Source organism: Gopherus flavomarginatus, chromosome 9, assembly GCF_025201925.1.
Source record: "Gopherus flavomarginatus isolate rGopFla2 chromosome 9, rGopFla2.mat.asm, whole genome shotgun sequence".
NCBI classification, from domain to species: Eukaryota; Metazoa; Chordata; order Testudines; family Testudinidae; genus Gopherus; species Gopherus flavomarginatus.
In genome coordinates this window covers 72,181,874-72,206,908 of record NC_066625.1, presented here as the reverse complement: position 1 = coordinate 72,206,908, position 25,035 = coordinate 72,181,874, and the positions used below count along the sequence as shown (strand labels likewise).

The 25,035-nt window shown below is 41.5% G+C and overlaps 1 protein-coding gene across 2 annotated transcripts in view; it reads left to right on the top strand.

Moving 5' to 3' along the window:
* FBN1 (fibrillin 1) overlaps positions 1 to 25,035 on the top strand; it is a 226,958-nt gene that overhangs the window by 182,187 nt on the left and 19,736 nt on the right. For both annotated transcript variants that reach the window (XM_050966864.1, XM_050966863.1), the window contains exons 45-57: positions 3,390 to 3,512; positions 7,807 to 7,932; positions 8,948 to 9,064; positions 9,936 to 10,064; positions 11,259 to 11,378; positions 12,145 to 12,270; positions 15,145 to 15,294; positions 18,155 to 18,220; positions 18,957 to 19,073; positions 19,301 to 19,420; positions 20,483 to 20,605; positions 21,143 to 21,274; positions 24,463 to 24,588. In XM_050966864.1, coding sequence (XP_050822821.1) covers positions 3,390 to 3,512; positions 7,807 to 7,932; positions 8,948 to 9,064; positions 9,936 to 10,064; positions 11,259 to 11,378; positions 12,145 to 12,270; positions 15,145 to 15,294; positions 18,155 to 18,220; positions 18,957 to 19,073; positions 19,301 to 19,420; positions 20,483 to 20,605; positions 21,143 to 21,274; positions 24,463 to 24,588 — 1,575 coding nt within the window. The remainder of the gene's footprint in view (positions 1 to 3,389; positions 3,513 to 7,806; positions 7,933 to 8,947; positions 9,065 to 9,935; positions 10,065 to 11,258; positions 11,379 to 12,144; positions 12,271 to 15,144; positions 15,295 to 18,154; positions 18,221 to 18,956; positions 19,074 to 19,300; positions 19,421 to 20,482; positions 20,606 to 21,142; positions 21,275 to 24,462; positions 24,589 to 25,035) is intronic.

Below are 25,035 nucleotides of genomic sequence, written 5' to 3'. Positions count from 1 at the left end.
GGCATGCTCAGGGGAGGAGGCAGAGCAGAGGTGAGCTGGGTCAGGGAGCGGTTCCCCTGCGTGCCGTGCCCCCCCTTACTTGCTGCAGACAGCCCTCCCTGGCTCCCCCTGCCCCAGCTCCCTCCACCTAAATGCCGACAACGACCAGGGCAGCTGAAGTTCCAGCCGCCGCGGTCGCTGCCGAAGGACCCGAAATGCCGCCCCCCAAATGCTAGTGCCCTAGGCAACCACCTGGGTTGCCTAATGGGTTGCACCAGCTCTGCCTATCGTCCACTCCCAGCATCTGGCAATCAGAGACTAGGGACACCCAGAGCATGGAGTTGCATCCCTGCCTATCCTGGCTAATAGCTATTGATGGACCTATCCTCCATGAATTTACCTAGTTCTTTTTTTTAATCCCGTTACAGTTTTGGCTTTCACAACATACCCTGGACTGTGCACTGTGTGAAGAAGTACATCCTATTGTTTGTTTTAAACCTGCTGCCTATTAATTTTGTTGGGTGACCCCTGGTTTGTGTATTACGTGGAGGAGTAAATAACATTTACCACACCAGTCACGATTTTATAGGCTTCTGTCATATCCCCTTGGTCATCTCTTTTCTAAGATGAAAAGTCCAAGTCTTTTTAATCTCTCCTCATATGGAAGCTGTTCCATTCCCCTAATCATTTTTGTTACCCTTCCCTGTACCTTTTCCAATTCTAATATATCCTTTTTGAAATGAGGTGACCAGAACTGCATGCAGTATTCTAGGTGTGGGCATGACATGGATTTATATAAAGGCATTATGATATTTTCTGTCTTATTATCTATCCCTTTCCTAATGATTCCTAACATTCTGCTAGCTTTTTTGACTGCTGCCGCACAATGAGTGGCTGTTTAGGAGAACTATTCTCAGTGACTCCAAGATATCTTTCTTGAATGGTAGTAGCTAATTTAGATCCCATCATTTTGTATATGTATTTGGGATTATGTTTTCCAATGTACATTACTTAGCATTTATCAACATTGAATTTCATCTGCCATTTTGTTACCCAGTCACCCAGTTTTGTGAGCTCCCTTTGTAACTCTTCGCAGTCTGCTTTGGACTTAAATATCTTGAGTAATTTTCTCTCATCTGCAAATTTTGCCACCTCGCTGTTTACACCTTTTTCCAGATCATCTATTAATATGTTCCAGTACATATCCCTGAAGGACACCACTATTTACCTCTCTTCGTTCTGAAAACTGACCATTTATTCCTACCCTTTGTTTTCTGTCTTTTAACTAGTTACTGATCCATGAGAGGACCTTCCCTCTTATCCTATGATTGATTACTTTGCTTAAGAGACTTTGGTGAGGGACCTTGTCAAAGACTTTCTGAAAGTCCAAGTACACTATACCCACTGGATCACCCTTGTCCACATGTTAGCTGACCCCCTCAAAAAATTCTAATAGGCATGATTTCCCTTTACAAAAGCCATGTAGACTCTTCCCCAACAAATCATGTTCATCTGCGTGTCTGATCGTTCTGTTCTATACTATAGTTTCAACCAATTTGCCTGGTACTGAAGTTAGCTTGCCATCCTGTAATTGCCAGGATTGCCTCTGGAGTCTTTTTGAAAAATTAGCTATCCTCCAGTCATCTGGCACAGAAGCTGATTTAAACGATAGGTTACATACCGCAGTTAGTAGTTCTTTGGTTTCATATTTGAGCAAGTCAGTGACAGATCCAGGAATAGAATCCTTATCTGCTGAGTCCTAGTCCAGTTCTCTTTCTACTAGATCACACTGCCTGTCCACATGAGCATCTTCTATGTCCCATAGGTTAGCTGATGCTCTTTAGTGGGATGTGGCTGATGCATTTATCAAGATTCAAAATAGTATCTGGAATGAAAAATATATCTTTTAAAACCTATTGTATGATTAAAAAACCACAGCTAAACACAAACAAAATGCTTTGTATTTTCTTCTTGAAGAATAATGCTGAGTTGCTTTGGGTACTATATCTCCTCAGTTTCACACAGCTGCCAGTAGGCAATAACTTTCCCAGGGAACAATATACCCTCCCCTAAAGGACCAAAGCACTTCTAGGGAAGCTGACAAGTCCATGAAATCTAGGCACTTGGCAATAGGCCACCCAGAAAAAAACTTTGGTTTCTTGAAGGCCTTATCTGTTTCTTCATATAAATCCTCACCTTCCTGTATGCACCCCTTCTCCCACCACAGTGTATTCCAGCCAGACGAGCTAAAATAATACACTTTCAGATCTCATTTGTTGTTGCTGCCTAGGGGTTACTATTGAATAACTAAGGTAACACTCCACTCCTGGGAAGATGCACATGTTGCCTCTCTAATGCTTCCAGTCCATGCCACTTTGGGGAGTGAGAACACAAATTCAAGCCCAGGTCTCATGTTCATTATTATACACTACTGCCTCTAGCTACCATAGTGGCTCACACTCTGTCTTCTTTCTCATGCTGTCTTCCTCTTTGTGGGTAACTAGTGCTTGCATTATTCATGAAATCAGGTATTTCAGATCCTGCTCACTTATAGGACTTCAGTACAATAGTACAGCTATTGTAAATGGATGCATCCCATGCAACCCCCAGCCACCTGCAGTAAATAAATTGGAACTGACACTGGTCAATATTACAGATGGAAAATGTGTCATTTGCTCATCTGCTCTGTTGGTAGGCAGCAGGGAGGAAAATTAGTTAAAACAAAAATCTTACCAATTAAGTTGCAGGTAAAGAATTAATAATTCAGTTTAAGAATTTTCAAAAGAAAAAAATATTTCAAAGAAAACCTGTTGGGTGAAAATGATTTTTTCCCCCTAATTGTTCTCACCTGTGTTTTTACTAGAGTCTTAGTACTCTAGTAAAAAAACTGAAAGAATGATATTAAAAGTCTTATTTGCGTGTCACTATTGATGTTGAATGCCTGTTAAAGTCATTGAGAGTTCCACACTTGGGCTCCAATCCTGCACTATGATCAGTGTGGAGCCTCAGAGACTTCAGTGGATCTTTGTGTGGACACAGCAGTCCACCTGCATAGTTCATAGTTCAGGACTGGGGTCACGGATTGAAATTCACCCATGGTCAGAGTGCCAGCCAAAGGCCTGTAGACTTCAAAAGAGCCTTCTATTGGCTACCTGCAAAGGGATGAATTTCAGTGATGGATTGCATGCAGGTTCAGAATCATGGTAGGGAAATATTTAAATCCAACCAAAAACCTACTCTCATTGAAATATATTTCTCTACATTTAAAAAAATACATTAAATTTGGTACCAAACAAAAAAAAATTCCTGAACTGTAGGCTAGAGAGCATCCCTTTGAGTTTAAAAATACATTTTTTTTCTTGTCCGTTGTCAGTTTATCATAAAAATCATATTCTTTCTTGCATTGATAGATATGGATGAATGCCAGAATGGACCAGTGTGTCAGCGAAATGCAGAATGTGTCAACACGGCTGGCAGCTATCGCTGTGAGTGTAAACCTGGCTATAGGTTCACGTCAACAGGCCAGTGCACTGGTGAGTATTTCCAGGCTTGTTTGTATCTCAGTATGCAGTAGATAATGCTTTCAAAAATAAAACCTTTAAAATCATATTCTTTCTTTAACAGGCTGTACTTTTTGTGTCACTCTAAACTAATATGATAAGAATGTAGGGAGAAGGTAGGTTTTTCCCTCCCAACAACCCTCTATTGCCGTGGTGCTCAAACTATTCCTCTCGTGCTCCCCTTACCAGTAATGGAATGTGTCCCCCTGATCCGCCCTTGTCCTGGGCCGGGGGCTGCAGCCAGAAGTGGGGCTGTGGCCAGAGGCTGAGAGCGGGGTTGTAGCTGGGGCCGTGGCCGGAGCGGAGGACAGAGAGGGTCTGGGTGGTGCTTCCTCCCTGGCCACCCATGGGAGTTGGCCCAGGCTCTGCTGTGCCCCCTGGACATTCCTCCACACTGCCATAGAGGGAGTGCCCCACAGTTTGGGGACCACTACTCTGTTGGAATGTGTGCAGATTATGTTTATGAGCTGTAAGGACCTGCCTCCTAACAATAAATAATGGTTTTGATGAAAGTTCTGCTTTTTTGTCTCTCTCATGGTTTATATACACTTCATGCCTGCAAAAATTCAGGTGTGTGATTGCAAAATAAGTCTAATCAGAGAACCTCAAAGAGGGGCTTTGAAATGTCATCTGTCAAAAGAGTGTATCCTTTGAATCAAACACTGAATGAAGTATTTTCATTAATGGTTAAAAGTAAAATCTAACTAAAATATAGGCCTTGACTTGCACTCAGTACAATGCTTACTGCGTGACTAGTGTTAGCTGGTTGGACTCTGTGCTTGTACCTCCATAACGGACCACAGTGTCTGGCTATGGAGTAGTATAGTACAGCGCATAAAGATTATTCGAATCTCATTCAAGGCCATTTAATATTTTTCTATCTTTTATTTAATTAACCTTAAAAATGAAAATGAAACGAAGAATAAACTGAACTAGAAGAACTTATATGGTCAATGTTACAGTCAGAAAATTCATAAAGACTAACGGGGAAATTTTCAAAGCAGTTAGGTATCTAAATAGGCCATTTGTGCCCATCTATCCCTAAAGCTCCTTCCTTGAACTAACTCTGTTGTGCTTAACCCTTTATCTGTGATATATCTTTGGAGGTGAAGCCAAGAAAAATTACTGTTTTCTGGCTCTGAAAATTCAAAAACTTCCCAGGGAATGTGCAGTATTTTCCCCCTTCCTCTACATCAGGGATCGGCAACTTTGGCATGCGGCCTGCCAGGATAAGCCCCCTGGCGGACCGGGCCAGTTTGTTTACCTGCCGCATCCACAGGTTCTGCCAATCATGGCTCCCACTGGCCGCAGTTCACTGTTTCAGGCCAATGGGGGCTGTGGGAAGCGACGCGGGCCAAGGGATGTTAGGGGGCTTACCCTGGCTGGCCGCAGGCCAAAGGTTGCCAATCCCTGTTCTACATAATTTCTATGGTTTGCATTATCACTTGCTAAATGTGTTATAGCTAAGGGTATGATTTTAGTCGCAGAAGCCACAGACCCTGTGACTTCTGCGGCTTCAGCTGTGAACACCTACAGCTGGGCCGGAGACTGGACTGTAGGCCCATGGCTGCAGCCGGGGCTGGAGCTGGGGCTGGGCGCCCTGCCTCTGCCCCTGTCCCCGCCCCATGGCTTCAGCCAGGGCCATGTGCTCCCCCACTGTAGCGATGCAGTTCCCCCACCCTCCTGGCAGGGCTCAGGCTGTCAGTTGTCCCCGCCATGGGGCTCCAGTTAACACCCCCCCACACTCCAGCTCACCACTCACCCCTGATTATGTTTAGTAAAAAACAGGTCATGGGCTGCCGTGAATATTTGTTTATTGCCCACGACCTGTCCGTGACTTTCACTAAAAATAACCGTGACAAAATCTTAACCTCAGTTTTAGCACACTATTTACCTCTCACATTTTCACAAATAATCACTGTCTTTTAGGAGTCTCTGATGACAAGGTGGTCTTATCTGCTAGGTGATGTTCAATAGCTAGCTTGGAAAGTTTAAGAAGGCGCTTTTCACACTTTTATGGACTTAAACAGGAACCTAAAGATTATTTTAATATACTTATTTGACTGGGACTACATTTCTGTGTTCCATTCACTCTGTTGTCCAAGGACGACATCATAGCAAGAAGGGTATTCTTGTTATCTTGATTATTTAAAGAATCGCAAAGGTTTTATAGAGGATCGTGTGCCAAGTGGCTATAAACATTGTATACATTTCTGGACAAAATAATAATTACAAAGGAACTGGATAATATTTTCCTTGGATTTTCTGCTTCTAAGCTTTTGAGTTTTAGAACGTGCACTTTTCATTGCAGTGCAGTTTTGCATTGTTTTACAAGACCGCGGGAAAAGGGTGTAGGGGCAGAAAAGAAAATCTCTTTGAGAACTAAAGCTTGTTTTGTTAAGATACATGGCAACACATGCAAATGTTTAGCATATTGTTAACATGATTGTTGTAACTCCTTCATTTTAGCAGAACAGGAAAACCAGGGAAGGTTCTGATATGAGCCACAATACCCTAAGGCACAAGCATTACTTCCCTGTATTTTGCTCTTATTTTATATTTAGTGACAATAAGGTGGAACGATCACAGTCAAAATAAAAGTGTTTCATGAAGGGTTTGATCCTGCAAAGCCTTGAGCATAGTGCCCAGCAACCTTACTGAAATCAGTAGGAGTTTAGGGTGTTGTGCACCTTGTAGGATTGGGCCCACAGAGCAACCACTGCATGGAAAATGGTAATACTAGAACTGTTTGTGTGCTATTATATCCACATATGACCTGTTGTGCCTCTGATAGATTGGGCTAGTTACTCTTCTCAGTATCTAAATAGAATTCTTCAGGTGTTACCTGTTATGGCAAGATAATCATTTGCATTCAACTTCCTTTCATAATGCCTAAGAGAGTGCCGCTTCCCAGTTCCTAATGTTCTGTGTTCATCACAAAAGAAGCTCCCAGGGTCTGGCCATAACATTTGGAGTGTAATCATTGCAAGTTGTGAAGACAGAACAAGGGTCTTCCTGATAATGGATCTCTTCATCACCAGGAAAAAGCTGCTTCTTTCTTTAGACTGAATATAAGGAAAAAATTACTAATAGCCAGAATAGTTAGATTGTGAAATAGCTTTGAAGAGAAAAGGGAGTACCCCATCCCTTGAGTCATTTGAAACTAGAATAGACAAAACACTTAGGCATATACTGAATGGAACCAGCCCTCATTGGAATGGAGGTAGACAAGATGACCCTACTAGATTTTTTCCATCTCTTCTTCCTCTTATTATGAGGAGAAATGTGCTGAATAGTAAACATTCTTCTTCTTTATATGTGTTTTGCTGAGTGCTGGTTAAATCCTGAACTTACAGAGGAAAGCATTCACAGCAAGGGTAGCAGTGAGTACTCACATACCCAACTGGTGCAAAAGACATCCTGCTATCAGAAGGCAGCATGTCATGCACTGGGCCAGCACTGCGTGGTATGGTACTTTTTGTTGCTCTTCTGTGCAGGATGGTGCTAAATTAAGCATTGCTGCTACTGTCAGGAAATGTGCTACCCAAATTATGTGCCAGGCATGTCCCTGTTTTAAGCTAATCACGCTCCCATTGATCATGGTTTGCGTAATGTCACTTTAGATGAGGTTTAGATGCAACCATACTTGGGTGCCCCATTGTAGCCATATTATTTGTGCATCACTCTGCTTGCCCATTGGATTTTGGCTTTCCGAGAGCCTAGTGCGGGGAAGGGCTGGTGTTAGCTCCATTCCTCATTTGTATAAATTCTCTGATAGTTAATCAAGGCGATCATATTACATTCCGTGCTATAATCAAACATGTCTGCAAGCAAGTAGTATTTTCCTCTGGAAATATGTATAACCATAACAGATAAAGCTCTTAAACCTCCCAAACCACTGCAGAATTGTTTCTTCTTCTTTGTTTACGTGCTATTTAATTCAGCATAAGAGAGATTTCCCCACACAATTACATTGTATTATTTTTATTCCCATGGCCTAACAGCGGTGCCCTGTTGCTATAGCTAGAAATAGTCACTTGTAAGTAACTTTTCCCAATTATTTTCCAAATCTTCAAATGTTGCAAAAATTAATTTACCGTGAATATTCCATTGTGTTAACAAACTAATATTTTATTGCCAACAGAGAGAACAATTGTCCTTTTAAATTAGAACCATGAATTGGATATAAGTTTTCATAGTTGCCACTTATAGTTTATTTCTGGCTTTGTGGTTTATGGAACAATTTTCAGATGTCTTTTATTTACAGATCGCAACGAATGTCTAGAAATTCCCAATATCTGTAGCCATGGCCAGTGTATTGACACCATTGGAGGATTCTACTGCATATGTCACTCAGGGTTCAAAACCAATGCTGACCAAACGATGTGCATAGGCAAGTATCAAGTTATGCTGTTAGTTTAATGAATAAGGGGTTTGAGGCCTTTTCTCTGTCATGATAATTGCCAGATCCGAGTAGATCAGGGGCACTTTTCGTCCAGTGACTTGCTTCTGACAGTGACCAGTAAAAGATGCTTCAGAAAAAGGAGCAAGAAACACCTTAGTTCACAATTATGTATAGAACTGACCATTGACTAAGTTTATTCTTCATCAGTTACTGGTTATTTTACACTCTGAAGCAAATAGCACCTATGACTTAAAAAAAAAAAAAAAGAATCCTAGCTAACATAGCTGAAGAGAAATGTTTTTGTTCTCCATAAAAATATTCAATCCTTTTTAGAATTTCACTAATCCCTTGGTTTCACTCAGACCTCAGGGAAATGAGTTCCACAGATTAATAATGCAACACTGGAATGCAATAATTGTAAAACTGTCTAATGCTGAAGCGTGCAAAGGACTGATTTCCTGCCAGGCAGAAACAAAGCTGTTTAAGTAAAACAAGAGCTTTCATGTTAAGCCCTTTGAAAGCTTCAGGTTTAGGTCCAAATTACTTGCTGACTTCAGAGGACTTGTGCCCACTTATGCAATCAGTGAATTCAGAATATAGTCTACTGCATCTAAACCTTCTAAGCATTTGCTTGCGTAGTACTCATCTCAGATAAGACTAGTCCGATTCGGGCCAATTTGTCCGTTTTCCATTGGGACGTTGTTAGAGTGGGAGAGAAGAAATACATCCTCTGTCCTGGGTTTCACCCAGTTTTCTTACTGAGATTTTGGGCATCTGGGTTAGAACTGACTAGCCACCTAAAAGCCCCTGGGAAGATTGCAGACAAGGTTATAGACAAGGTTAGTGTATGCTTCCTTTGGAAAGGGCAAGATGGCAGCTTGTGGATCAGCCCTTGCTCAAGAAACCATCTTTTGACATCATCAGTCAAATGTATAACCCTGTCTCATATCTTCTTCACTATGAGTTAGTAACAAGAGTTCTTCCTGCTGCTTCTCTTTCATAGATATTAATGAGTGTGAAAAAGATCCATGTGGCAATGGAACATGTAGAAATACCATTGGCTCTTTCAACTGCCGCTGTGACAATGGATTCATTCTCTCACACAATAATGACTGCATAGGTAAGGAGGTACTAAAACCATTGCTGAGATCAGTCCAGGTTTTCTAAGATTGTCTGTTATTCTAATTATATAGTCATAAACACCATCTTTTTCCAGTGAATTCGAATCCCAGCTGTATAATCAATACAGTTAGAGGTAAAGAGCAATTTCTTTGCTCTGGAAGCCAGTTTATCAGTGTCATACTCTATGCAGTGTAGTTGTAGCTGTGTCAGTCCCAGGATATTAGAGAAACAAAGTGGGTGAGATAATATCTTTTATTGGATCAATTAAAATAAGAGAGACGTTGATCCAATAAAAGATATTGCCTCACCCACCGTGTCTCTCTAATCTCTTGCTACGTAATTTACTCACCTCTTCTGGCAACCATTTGAACATATGTCTTCCGAATATACAGTCTGTTCTAAGTATCTGTCTTTTGTGAGATGGAGGGAATCCCATAAAACAATCAATTGGCTGCAGTTTTTCCCAACAGTTTTTGAGAAAAGCAAGACTATTTATGATACAGAAGAAACTGTTTTGACTGTCTTCCAAAAGTGACAGAAAGGGACAGAAATACTGTGGACTTAAAATCTCTGCAATTAACGGGATTCTAGTGTGTGAAAGGCTGTCTTAGTCTATGGCCCTACTGAAGGCAAGTGGGGCTCCAGGTGGGAGGAATAACACATATGTGCATATCCCTTAGAAGGATCAGGGCCCACATATGGGGATAGTGCTTTACAGATAGAGATAGATAAATAATTATGCCACCCTAAATGTATCAATATTGTGCTATGAGGATGAAAGTCAGTTTAATAAACAGAATTCCTTCTTACGTGTATTTAATCTTTGTGGATATTCGCCACGCATTTCTCATGTTAGTTTTTTGGTTTAGATGTGGACGAATGTGCAAGTGGAAATGGGATGCTCTGCAGGAATGGCCGCTGCATAAACACAGTTGGGTCTTTCCAATGTCTGTGCAATGATGGCTATGAGGTGTCCCCCGAGGGCAGGACCTGTGTGGGTGAGTTTTTAATCTAGCATTGGTTTACTATGGCAAGAGGACCGTAAACCCTCAGCACGTGGTCCCAGGTAAAATGGTGAGAAAGAGGCAGGTTAGAGAAGAACTTCCCCTGCTATCACTATGCCCTGTAGAAAAGCATAGATGCTCTGGGAGCATGCTGCACTGGAATATTGTATTTCTTGAAATACTCACTAAGTTATTGTGCACACAGCCAGGAAGGAATTTTGCTCTAGGACTGGCTAAAACTACCTTTATTTCCTCTCTGGATTGTGTGTGTGTGTTTGTTTGTTTTTTGTCAAATACCTTGCAGGCCAGTGCGTGTAAAACAAAAATCTTTTTTAAAAAAACATCTTGCATATATTTGAGGGAAACAAACAGGTCCAGTGACTTTCCCAGATCTTCCTCTTTCATGGGAGTCAGATTTTACTTCATTCTTCTATAATACTTATTCTTCCTAATAAGAATGTACATAGCTCTGCAGATTACAATGGCACTTTACAAATGTATAGTATGACACCTTTCCTGGCCAGCATGCACTCTTGCATAGGGCCTGGTCTGGCAGAGCCTTTCTCCCACCCCTATGGTTGCTCCTTTGTATAATTTCAGTGGCACTGTTCACAGAACTGAGTATACATGCAGTTGTATTTTCAGAATCAGGTCAAAGCAAGACAACAGGGCACAGAACAAATGAGGAAAGGCAGATGGTGGGGAATTAGTGGTGAAGGGAAGAAGGTAGACAGGTCTCCTGGAGGAAGCCACCCTCACCTTCTTTAAAACTGGATGCTTGGAGGACAGGGTTGGGGAGACTGCCTTAAGGCACAGGGAGTAGCATAACAGAAGGCTTCGGGTGCTTAATAAAAGTGAGCATTTGGGGGCACTTCACACTTCTTGGGTGCCTACTCCTTGCCAGCTACGTTTAATCTGCTTACATCCTTGTCCATGCCTGTCATGGGGATGAATTGATATTGATTCCTGGGCTGAGGAATCTTTAATCTTTCTTGATTTATAAGATAATTTATAAACACATTAATCTCCTTGTAAAAAGGGACTGCCTCCCTGCCCTTAGAAAGCCCTGCAAGTGACAGATGCTCCCATCCTTTTCGCCGGGAGTTTTGCACTCAACTTGATGTGAGCAGAATTAGAGCTGCTTCAATAACTGTTCTGAATATTGCACCTTCATTTCTTTGCTTGCAGATATCAATGAGTGTGCAGTGGTGCCTGGTAGATGCTCACCTGGCACATGCCAGAACCTGGATGGGACGTATAGATGCATCTGTCCTCCTGGATACATTCTGCAAAATGACAGGTGTGAAGGTACGTAAAGGTCATTCTTATTTCATAATGCAGGCTGCTCAAAAGCAGCTCTCAGTCCTAATAATATGTATAGTCATGCCTCTCTTTATGCCTTGATGTGTCATTTTTGACCTCTGTCAAGAGTCTGAACCTAATCATAAAATAGAATCATTCCAACAAAATTAAGTATCCTGTAAACTTTATGTACATGTGTACAGTATAATATGTATGATAAAGTATAAATGGTATCGATTTAAAAAAAAAGATAATTACATTAATTCTTCCAGGCTATCCAGCCACAGAGACTTTTACTCATTTGGAGGGCAACCCATTAGTCTGTCTAGGTACCTATTGCTGTGGTATCTAAATACCCAGTATTACTTTTCTCTTGGTAATGTGCAATGCTCCATAACCTGTACTGTCATCACTCAGTATTTACCTGAGCAAAAATCCCTTTCCGTTTTGCCTGAGTAAAGACTGCAGAACATGACCCCAAGAAAGACATTTTTAAAGTCCTGTACGTCCCAGAGATGTCTCATTATTGTGGGCATGCCCACTGAAATCGTCTTTGGAAATTAGTCCCTGATTGCACACCTGGATTTATTATTAATAGAGCGCTAACGTTTATTTTCATTAGGTCACAGGGATTTGCTCTCAGCTGAAACTATGCAGTGTAATACCTGCTAGGTCTCAGTTACTATGCTGGTATTGTGAATTCCATTTTGTGTTTTAAAGCTGCCAATACAGCAGTTTTGATTGCTGAAGTATTGTCATACTTTTCTTGCAGATATTGACGAGTGTGTAGAAGACCCAGAAATCTGTGCCTTGGGTACATGCAGCAATACTGCAGGCAGTTTCACATGCTTATGTCCTGAAGGGTTTGTACTGTCTTCCACAGGAAGAAGATGCCAAGGCAAGTTATTTTATACATTTTGCTCTCTCTATATATATTTGCTTTGGGTTTACTAAAAACTTTACGAGATGCCTGTTTCTAATATAACAAAGAGGCTGTGGAATCTAATAGTGGTTTTTCACAAAGAAAGCTTAATGCTTATGTACTCTGTCCCAGATTCTCTCTCACACTGTCTGCTCAGCACAAGAGAGGGGAGCAATTAGCATGAAAAGCTACGGTTAAGGCACAGAGTTAAGCAACGAAACCCTATCCCCTTGAAACCTTTCTTCACTTACCTGGAGAAAAAGTTTAGAAATCTTAAAAGAGGAGAGAAAAGATGAAAATAAAGACTGAGGCAGCTACTCTGAACTTTGAACAAAGTGTATGGAATGGGAGCTGGGGATGAATATACAGAAGAGCTTACGTTAGAGTAATACTACTGTAGAAGATGAAAAGGACAGAGCGGATGTGAAAAAGAATTAGCAGAGGTTAAGTAGCATCAAATGCATGCTATTCCTCATCAGGAAGTTGTGGTAAAGAAAAAAGCCTAGAAGAGCCTTTGAAAGCAGTGTTGTAAGAAAAGTAAACGCTCTCTGCTTTAAAAGGGTTTTGATGCCTTTGTTCTACCAGCAGGGCCAGATTAATGGAGGGGCTTGAGGGGCTGCAGCCCAGGGCCTCAGGCTAAGGAGGGCCCCACAAAAATAAATCCATAATTAGATACAATTCAGTGGTCACCAACCCGTCAATCATGATTGACTGGTCGATCCTGGAGCCTCTGCCAGTCGATCGCGATCTCCAGGCCACTAAAAGTCCAGCAGCGCAACAGAGCTTAGACAGGCTGCGTGCATGCTGTGGCCCCGCACTGATCCTGGAAGCAACCAGCTGCTGGCACGTCTCTGTTGTCCCAGGGAAGGAGGTGGGTCCACCCACTGCCCCTGCCCCCAACACCGTCCCTGCCGCTCCCATTGATGGGTTCCTGGCCACTTCCAGGAGCAGCGTGGGGCTACGGCATGCAGGCAGGCAGCCTGCCTGAGCCTTGCTGCACCAGCAGCTGGGAGCCGCCCGTGGGAAGTGCCTCCTGGCTGGAGCCTGCACTTTGCACCCCTCCTGCACCCCAACCTCCTGCCCCAGGTCAGAATCCCCTCCTGCACCAAACTCCCTTCCAGAGCCCACACCTCTCACCCTTTCCTGCTCCTCAATATCTGCCCAGCCCGGAGCCCCCTCTTGCACCCAAATCCCTCCCCGAAAAAAACTAATATAACAGCTGTTTAAGGTAAGAAGTAGGCTATTTTGAATTAACTTAACTATATTCTACGTGTTTTAAGACTGAAATGTAACCACGGAACGGCTTGATGTTAATTAAAAGGCAAGTGTAGTATAGCGTTAATAGCCTCGATGCCATCATTGTGATTATTCTGTTTTAAATTAGGAAAAAGACTTGTCTACAGGGGCCCCACAAAGTCTAATAGCCCCAGATCCACAGTATAGTTAATCCAGCCCCGTCTACCAGAATCACATGCAGTGTTTTGAGCATAAACATGGAACTGACTAAGAAAAGAGATCAAAAACTGAACACCTTTAAATGGAAAGATGTATGCTTGTTACTGCCTACACAGAAGTGCAGCAAACTAAGGAGAAGGACATCTCAAAGACTTTTTGAAAAAGCTCAAGTAGATCTAAACTTCCCAACTCACAAACAAATTTCCAATTTCACAAATGCAATGTACAGTAGGCCCAGCAAAATACCAATGACAAGACCTTCCAGAATCTCTGTAGTTATGTTTGTCCCAAACACAGGGATGCCTGTTGAAACCCTAGTGAGTTCTTCATCTCATGGTAGCTAAATGAGATTGTGGTTTTGGTGTGATGAATCCAACCTGCAGTAAACATTTGGTTTGGCACTGTGAAAATAGTGGTGAAAATAGCAGTGCTGTCTAAGCTGCACTTACATAGTTGTTTAAAGCCCATGTGCTATCAATCTCTTCTTCTGAAAAATCACCCACAAAGCCAAGAAAATAGCTATAGAAATAATACAACCTCATCTTATCTTCTCTGAAAGAGGACAAGTGTTTCATGTGGATTGTCGCAGGAAAATTAATTTATATCTGTACATTGATGTTAAAGCAATGTGTTTTTTCTGAAGAAGGTTGGGTTTTTGAGTGTACTGAGCCAAACAAGCTTCTGTTTAAAACTTCACATTATCTAAAGCTTTTCTGAAGTCTGGACAGTGCCCAGCACTGATCTTGTGGCCAGAAAACTGGATGAGCAGCTGCTTCTGCAACTGACCCTTATGCTGCCTGAGTGCCAACCTGAGGAGTTGCCAGCTGTCTGCATGCTGGAGGCATGTGGTCTGTCATCTCACTTTTGTTCCAATGTTTAGGTTACCAAGACAATGTGGTACCACAGAACCAATGGGCCTTTATCTGTAATTTGGTAAAGCACTTAGAGGCAAGAAGGTGCTATTGAAAATTGCCACTCCATTGTTTTTTACATACAGCATTATCATCAAGGGTTAACTCACGCTTTTTAGTTTCCATGTGGTTTATTAGCTAAAGATCATTGCTCTAATAATAGAATGTAAATAAATTAAGCTAATATTCAGAGGGTGCAGGAAAGGTAAGTGAGGTTGGGAAAGCAGTGGGGAGCTCCCCCTCTTCTCCTTGGCTAGAATAAACAACTCTCTCTCATGGATCTTCTCTTCCTTGGCTGGTATAGAGAGGGCTCTCTCTTCTGTTTCAATACACTGTAATCACTGGCCACAACAATGCTTTTTAATATCAGCCATATGGAAGCACTTTTGTAATTAGCTTAAGTGTTGATTTTCACATACCAATTGCACCAAGTCCTAATGCCTTTAATGCAGAACTGTATTATGATGTGCTTTTGCTTGTGCAGATCTGAGAGTGAGTTATTGCTTTACCAAATTTGAAGAAGGCAAATGCACAGTTCCCAAATCCAGGAACCATTCCAAGCAAGAATGTTGCTGCGCCTTGCAAGGAGAAGGATGGGGTGACCCATGTGAGCTCTGCCCACAGGAAGGAGATGGTACGTTATCAGATATAATGCAACCATTGTATTATGGGCACTCAGAACTGAAAGAAGACAGACAATAACTTTGAAAGTCTTAGAAGTGGGAATTAGAAAACAATGATCTTCCTCAAGGAATGGTAGATTATTTTGTTTGACCATATCACTTAATATTTCTTTTAATAAAGTAAAGGCCTTTGTGCTATAGAAAGGCACACAACATACCTGTTTCTCAAAAAAATATTTATAGCATTTCTGTGCTATTTTATGGAAAGTAAGTCAGATAAGTCTCAAGTACTCTGCTCTGGAGTTTTCTAATGCTATACATCTTTTATTTTTAAATTTTGGTAAAATAGTATTAAGTCCTTACTAGGCTGTAAGTTTAAAAATCTATAGGACGCAAGTGAATTTCATCTAAACAAAATGAAATCTAGAAAGAGCCACCATAAGCTTGAAATCTAGTCAGTTTTTTAAAAAACTGTAGCGCTAAAAGTAGATACAGCTATTACACTTGCCTTTCTGAATCTCCTTGCCTGTCTTTGTGGTTTTACAACCACATTTTCTTATTGCTAAAAAAATTTTCTCCATCCTGTAGCTATGAAAGACTCAAATAACAGGGGGAACAGTGAAACTGATTATTCACTGCAGCCCTGATTTAGGATAGCCCTGAAGCACATGCTGCACTCAGTTAAAGTGTTGGTGTACAGTTTTCACTCAGTAGACACTTTGGGAATTCACAGGTCAGTGCTGTTACAGTACAGTTATGTTACAGGTATATTAATTCAGAATGACAGATCGTGATTAACGGTATTACTATTTTCAGTGATGTGTTAATGCAGTTCAGCTCATGAAAAAATCGTGGAGATGTTGAGCAGACCATACACTCAGAAGCCAAGAAACAAAACATCAGGTTTCCCTGTTGTGCTGTTTCTTGAAGGCTTCTTCCCTAAGGTTAGGTGATTAAATTGGACTATCTGTGTACAAGCCAAAAGGGTAGAGTGAATTATAAAAGCATGGTGAGCTTCAGATCCTTTTCCTGAAGTGCCCACACATATGTTTGTCCCAGTCTAAATCGTTCTCAGATGACAAGATCAAGGCTCAAGAAATTGCTTACAAATTTCTGAGCTTAGAAAACTTCCTTAGCATGGAGGATGCAGAAGTTTTTAAACATTGTATTGAATTCCCTGATGCATTCCATCTCCTCCATGTGAAATGTGCCCTTGAGCAAGCAGTCACCCTAAGGGTTATGCATCACTTATATCCCAATTTAAGACCTACTTTAAAGGCGGGTGTGATGCATAGCCTTTTGCTGACCCCCTGCATGGGGCTGAATTTCACTGTCTGTGAGGAACAGCTGGTCTGGCACTTGGTTGATTTTTAATGCTATCGTACACCGTTCTGTTTTGTTTCATTTCATTTTATACAATCTCAGCAAAATGTAGCTAATATTTTAAAATTAAGCTATAAGACAAAACATCTGCAACTGTCTCTAAAACTATGAGTCTGCTGTATTGTAAGCTTACTCCTAGTGTACTGAAGTACTTCAAAGTAGGATGTTACTGTATCTTGCAAAAGAATCTGTTGTATTCTGAATGTAGAGTAGATAAAAAATATCTCAAGGGGGGCCTGAACTAATCTCAAATCCAGGACTCCACTTTCCTGCATAAATTTTATGGGTGCGTGAGGGGAGGGGTGGTTTTGGATTCAACCCCAAAGCTTGTGGGGGTTTTTGTCCTGGATCTGACTCAAAATCAGAAGAATTCTATTTTTTGAATCTGACTTGATGGAAATCTTGGGGGCATATCCATTCTCATTACCTTTTGGTTCAGTGTAGTGGAGATTTATGATGATTTAATTTATTTCTCAAGTGTCCAGAGTGTGCTAAGTAACTCTCATAAACAAGGGGAAACCTGCTTTCCACACCAAAGAGTGGACAGCTACCTGATCTTGCAAAACTTCTGCCATTAGATATCTTGCAAAAAGAGCTCAAGTGGTTTGTTGACATCAAACTAATTCTATTATAAATCTAAGCTGAACTGAGACAACAGCACCTCAGCCTATCTGTAGTAAAATCAGTATTTGATGTATAAAAGGCAGCTATTAACCTGTGGCTCTACAGCAGTGTTTCCCAAACTTGGGACACCGCTTGTTTAGGGAAAGCCCCTGGCAGGCCAGACCAGTTTGTTTACCTGCTCCATCCGCAGGTCTGGCCGATCATGGCTCCCACTGGCCGCGGTTCACTGCTCCAGGCCAATGGGAGCTGCTGGAAGTGGCAGCCAGTACGTCCCTCATCCTGTGCTGCTTCCAGCAGCTCCCATTGGCCTGGAGCAGCGAACCGTGGCCAGTGGGAGCCGCGATCGGCCGGACCTGCAGACGCGGCAGGTACACAAACCGGCCCGGCCCGCCAGGGGCTTTCCCTGCACAAGCGGCGTTTGGGAAACACTGCTCTACAGGATTCAGCAAATTGGTTTGCAATCAGATCAGGTTGTATTTTCTTCAGAAATTTTAGTTACAAGAAAAAAGAACACAGTTATTGACATTTTACTGTTTTTCATAGAAATCTTTTACTTAATGTCTTCCATAAGAATAAAATTAAAAATTCTCATTGTTTGTAAGATTATATATGTACCTGATAAAAATGAAGTAACATACATTATATGTAAAGGAGTGTAGGTATATATACTTCATGTACCACATTTGAGAGAGAGGGGGTGTGTGCATGCACGCACACACACGCACACCCTTCTGAATATAATATATAAATGAAAGCTGCCAGTCTAGAATGGTAAGAATACATCCCACCATACGTTAAGCTGATAATACATTTATCTGTAATTAATTGTTGTGACATGATTTAACATACATATTTCACTTACAGAGGCATTTCGTCAAATTTGCCCATTTGGAATTGGCATCCTTATTGGACCAGGGGATATACGGGTTGGTAAGTAAGTGATTGGTGCTCTGAATGTTACTGCAGGCTCACAACTCTAGTAGGCTACTTCCTGTCCATCAGCCACCCTCCCTTCCAAAGCCCTGGATTGGTTTTGTACAGAACTTTACACGGAATTATTTATACAAATGTAAAATTCAAACGTGAACTTCTCTCCCACTCCATTAATTAACCTTGAGGAGACAGTTCTCAGTCTTAAATTATAATGACCAGACATACCAGGAGGAATCTGAAGAACCTAGAGAAGGAATCCAAGCTGCATATATCCCCTTCTTACAGGCATTTATACCCAGCTCAGCTGTGAGAAATGGTTTTAATCTCTTAGTACTGAAAACCACAGAGTCCCAGTTCCCTTGTATACATTCTTGGGTCTAACTCCCTCCATAGACAAACAGCACTCTGGCTCAGAGCTTGTGGGTAACATTTGATATCAGGAGAGTGAGATGGCTACTATGTCATGATGCTTCCTCTCACTGGGACCCCTCCTAAGAAGGTTCTTTATCCAACCTTTAAGATCATTGCAACTTATGTGCCACCCTTGGAAAATTTGGCGTGAAAGATCCTGTTGTCCCTCATGTGAGCTAATCTCCTTTCAAATATTTTCATTGCGTGTTGTGGAATATGCAGTCCTAAATTCATGTTTATCATGCATGCAAGATTAGTCTCAGAAATGGCATTTAATTAATTTCACTAACTATAGCCCTTTCATTTTTGTTTCTGGGCTAAGATGTGGATGAGTGCCTTGACCCAGATAATTGCAGATTTGGGCAGTGTATCAACACGGATGGGTCCTTCCGCTGCGAATGTCCTTTTGGTTATATCCTTCAGGGAGCTCAATGTGTAGGTAAGTATAAGTGTTGTATTCCATTTTAATTACTCCTAATTCCCCAAGTATAACAATAAAGAGTAGTAGTGATAGATGAGACTCCAGTTTAGGACCCTTCCGAATTCCTTGTTTTTAAACTCTGATGCTCATGAATAATGCAGACTCCTTGCATGTGATCAGAGTCAGACGCTTGCAACTTCAGCCTCCTGTAACATGCATTCATGTCTTATTTTAACTGCTTGCAGATACTGATGAATGCTCTGTTGGAAATCCATGTGGAAATGGAACTTGTAAGAACGTTGTAGGTGGTTTTGAATGTACCTGTGATGAGGGATTTGAGCCAGGACCAATGATGACGTGTGAAGGTAAGACTCTCAAATGCACGAGTCTTTCAGTTTCAGTTTTATGGTAAACCATCAGTAACTTCAGAAACAATTGATAAATTTTGAGGTGCCAAAGCAGGCAAACTAGAGATACTCTTGTGCAATGTCTCCAACTATCTATGGCAGACCTTAGCCTCATTCCCACTCCAAATACAGGCATATATATCGCTCCCGCTTACCAATCCAAATGTGAATCCTTTTACCATGTTACCCTGTTTCTAACTGGAAAGGTAAGTGAGCAGCTTTTTCACTTTCTGAGCCTATGCGTGCTGATGAATTGCCCAGATGGGGGTAACATAAGCAAGTTCCGTTCAGGACCCTCTCCAGAAATGTTACTGATTGTATTCACTATGCATGCAACTTCGATGTGAGAGTTCAGACCTTCTGCCATAACCTAATTCTCTCCAGCAGTGCACCACAGGGTAATTCTACCACTGGACTGGCTTGCACTACTGTTATAAGCGCATAGGGCCTCGTCCAACTCCCACAGAAGTCAGTGGAAAGTTTCCCATTGACTTCAGCGGGAGGTAGATCAAGTGCATAAACACCAGAATGTAGTTTTCTTCAGTTTACGTGGCACATGAATAAATATGTTTCAGGCAATGTTGTCCCCAATAAGGATAATATTTTGTAAAATGCAGGGTACGGAAGAGTCTGTTGTCCTGTTGGTAGCTAAAATAAAATGCCTAGAATCAACAACACTTGTAAGAGTAAACAAGATCTGAAGGCAGATGTTGATTTAACACTGATAGTATTTTAGCAGTACAAAGCTGGAAACTACTCCCATTGCCAGATGGATGCTGCAAGCAGTGATTTCTGCTGCCTACTCACATAAGGAAACCTAGGCAAGCAGGGATGTCTGTGGCCCTGCTCTTATGCAGAAGTGTACCGTCAGTCAGTAGAATCACAGATCTTGCAGTAAAAATTAACCTTGAACAATTTGGCATCTCTGATTTATAACTAAACTAAACAACATACATTCTCAGCTGGTGTCTTTTGCAAAAGCAAGTTTCACTTTGCATATGGTTGTTTGTCTGAATATAGATGTAAATGAGTGTGCTCAGAATTCTCTACTGTGTGCCTTCCGATGTGTGAACACCTACGGATCATATGAATGCAAGTGTCCAGCTGGCTACATTCTTAGAGAAGACCGGAGAATGTGCAAAGGTAAGTTTTCATAGTTAGAAGATACTGTCATTTCAGACAGGTTGGGGTATAGTTCTCTCAGTGCTAACAGTCCCAGATACAAATCCCCAGGGAGCACTGGAGGGGAAGATTAGAGTGCCCAGATGTCCTGATTTTGTAGGGACAGTCCTGATATTTGGGGCGTTATCTTTTATAGACGCCTATTACTCCCAACCCCCTTCCTGATTTTTCACACTTGCTCTCTGGTCACCTCAGAACAGTTTAAAATTTTGAGTGAAATTCTATGCCTGCTCATATTATGCAGAAGTTCAGACTAGTTGATCACATTGGTCTTAAAATATATGAATCTATGAAAAGGGTAATAGTATCAATGTAAAGGGTTTCCCATCTTAAGTGAAATCAGTTACCCCCAGACCAGTATTTTTGGATTATTAATTTAGCACAGCAGAAAGAAGTTGTTTGTGATTTCACTTTCAAAACAGAGAGTTCGTTACTGTGAGTTTCCATGAGAATCTCTCTCTGTAAGTATGCATAATTCTGCAATATGAACTCTTTCAGATCAGGATGAATGTGAAGAAGGAATTCATGATTGTGACTCAAAACAAATGGAGTGTAAAAATCTGATTGGCACTTACATGTGCATATGTGGACCAGGATATCAGCGCAGACAGGATGGTGAGGGCTGTATAGGTAAGTGAAACTGAGGTGTTAAACCTCTGAGTTTTCCCAGTAGAGCTGAGCTGAATTTCAGGTAAGAGCCAGATTCTGGAGAAAAATTGGCAATTTTGGATTTGACTAATTGCGAGGGGAGGGGGAATCACTCATCTAGCTGTATAATTGTGCCCATGATTGCAGGTAAAGGGTCATGCAGAGCCTACTTCTCCACTGCCTTACATCTTTGGTCACATATGGAAGATAAGTGTAAAATGCTACCACTGTCGTTAGTGAATGGAGAATTTGAATCCAGAAACATTGCACACTCTCTTTGCACAGAAGTTAATGCCTACACAGGCAGTAGAGCAGGGGCAGGCAACCTATGGCACGGGTGCCAAAGGGGTACGCGAGCTGATTTTCAGTGGCACTCACACTGCCCAGGTCCTGGCCACCGGTCCGGGGGGCCCTGCATTTTAATTTAATTTTAAATAAAGTTTCTTCAACATTTTAAAAACCTTATTTACTTTACATACAGTAGTTTAGTTATATATTATAGACTTATAGAAAGAGACCTTCTAAAAACATTAAAATGTATTACTGGCATACGAAACCTTAAATTAAAGTGAACAGATGAAGACTCGGCACCCCACTTCTGAAAGGTTGCTGACCCCTGCAGTAGAGAATCAGGTCCACAGGCTGGATATAGTCAAAATTCAGATATACCCAAAATTCAAGCAGGTGAAAACTAGAGAAGAGCAGAGAAAATGACAAATTTTAGTATTTCAAAATATTTTATCCAAAACCATGTCCTGTCTTCTGCTCCGCTCTGCCTGCGAGTTACAGTCCCCAAAATGACTGGTCATTTTATTTAAGACAGTGTTTGTGTAAGGAAAGCCCTTGGCGGGCCAGGCCGGTTTGTTTACCTGCCGCATCTGCAGGTCCAGCCAATCACGGCTCCCACTGGCCGCGGTTCGCTGTTCCAGGCCAATGGGAGCTGCTGGAAGCGGCGGCCAGTACGTCCCTCAGCCCACACCACTTCCAGCAGCTCCCATTGGCCTGGAGCAGTGAACCACGGCCAGTGGGAGCCGCGATTGGCCAGACCTGCAGACGCAGCAGGTAAATAAACCAGCCAGGCCCTCCAAGGGCTTTACCTACACAAGAGGCATCCCAAGTTTGGGAAACACTGATTTAAGATATGTGCCACGGTAGTCAGCCATGATTTAACATACAGACCAGTAGCACCAGGTGCTGCAAGTATACTCATTTATTAAACGTGATCACATTTACCACTTGATAAAAATGTAGGAAGATACTGTATTAAACTGTTTTTTTCAGAAATCCTTCTGTAGGACTTGGTCTCTTCTGTAATCAGACATTCTGGGCCAGATTTTCAGATGCTGTCTATCACCACTGAATTTAACGAAGCTATGCTGATTTACAGCAGCCAATCGTCTGGCCCTGTCTTCTTTAATTATGTCAAAAAACAAGAAGAAATGTAGGTCCCTTCCAATGAGGTCCCTCACCCAAGAAACATGAAATATACATACATTAGATAAATACTTTTATTTTCCCCATTATAAAGCACCATTATATAAAAATAGTAAATAATACAGAGCTCTAAGGTATAATGAATCACAAGGTTAACCATACTGTTTAATAAAAATCCTCTTCTAAAATACCATACTACCTTGCATTTTGACTGTAAGCAATGTTATGTCTGTATTGTTTTTAAACTATGCATGGAATCCAGGGGATGCAGCAATGACTGCCAAATAATTTTTGAGTGAATCAATAGCGTGGAATATGATGCAGGGAAATCTTAGAAATAATGTGTGTGGCATGGGTTTACCTGTCATCTATTTAGATTAATCTATCACTTGAAGCACTAAACGTCAGAATGTTTAAGAAATATCATTGTTTATGTCTGTTTGTTCCATTTGATACCTTCCTCAAGTTTAATCGGTTAAAACGCACCACATTAGAATGGCCATACTGAGTCAGACCAAAGGTCTGTCTAGGCCAGTATCCTGTCTTCTAACAGTGGCCAATGCCAGATGCTTCAGAGGGAATGAATAGAACAGGCAACCTTGTTGTGTTGTACCAATTATATTAGACCAGTAAAAACCAGCAGGATCTTATTAAAGGGGACAAGGCAAAGATGCCACATTTATTATGATAACAATTTATGACTTATAACTAATATCTTAATTCTTATACACACACATTTTACCTATACACACACACACACACACACACACACACACACACACATATTCACATTATACCTAATACCTATACACACACACACACACACACATCCACATTCATCAGGTGTTCTGCAGCTGCTGCATAGTTACCAGTCCTGAAGATAGCTTAAGTTCATGGCTTGATTTTGCAGCTTGGGTTCGTAGCTTGTGGCAGCTAACTGGCCAGGAAAGCTGGGCACAAGGCTGAGCTGGATCTCTGTTGGGCAGGCACCGATGTTCTTCCATGTTGGCAGCAGAATGTTACCCAGAGTCTCTCATCTCACCCTTCTTTTTTATAGGCTTTTAGTTTGGATTCAAAGTCTATAGGTCTTGCTGTGTCACGCTGCCTCTGGGTTTAGATTGATCACCCATCAATTGCTGGCGTGACTTTCAGCCTTGGACCTGGCTTTGATCTTCCTTCTGTTGTTCTGTTGTCCTTTTCTTTTTAGGGTGGATGCTTCTTACTTTGTTTAGGGCTGTTGTCTAGGTCTTCAGCCGTTGGTATTTGAACTTTATGTCATCAGGACAGGCTGGGGCTGGAGGTTGATTTCATCATTCATACATACCTCATTCACACATCTAAACTAAACTAATAAGATTACAGCAGGGTTTGCAAAAATGAAGGTTGGAGGAAGCTTTTACAAAATGGAGTGAGTGTTTTAAAATGGGGTTTGAATTACAATATGGAACAGAAGTTACAGTATAGGCAAGTGTAGTGAATGGTGAACAGAAGTTACATTAATAAAGTGAACAATTGAAAACAATTTCATTTATCAGTTCTACAGTTGTCCACTCCCAGCTTCTGGCAAGCAGAGGCTAGGGACACTCAGAGCATGGGGTTGCATCTCTGCCCATCCTGTCTAATAGCCATTGATGAACCTATCCTCCATAAACTCAAAACTTCATGCTGTTTTTTCACTCCTGGACTAATATGTTTATGGATTTTGTTTTTTGTCACATCGTTTTAAAAAAATACAGATGAAAATGAATGTCAAACCAAACCTGGGATCTGTGAAAATGGACGTTGTATCAACACAAGAGGAAGCTACAGATGTGAATGCAATGAAGGATTCACTGCCAGTGACACCCAGAATGAATGCCTTGGTAAGTACCAAGTTAATGGTTTAGCAAAGCCAACTAGCATCTCCTTTGGTACCGGAAGTTTGCAGTAGGTTGGGATTATTTCACTGGTTAAGAATATATCACTATTTTTGCATAAATTTGAACTCAGTGGGATTATCTAAGTGTCTGTAGGGTGGAGCCCTCTGTCACTAGGCGCCATCCTGGCACTATATTCTTCCTTTGCTAATTGTACACTTGGATCAGTTGGTTAGAGTGCACTGGCTTATTATGAAAGCCTCCTGTTGATTAGTATCAATCTGCAGGGAGTTACTCTGTCCTTTTGTCTGATAGTTCTATTTTCAGTGAGCCCTTCTTCTCTTCTCTGGGTTCAAACAGAAGTGCATCTTTTCTAGGCACACACTGACTTCACTCCTACCCTCTTACTAAATTTCTTGTCTCCTTTGTTTCCCTCAGACATCATGTTCTCTT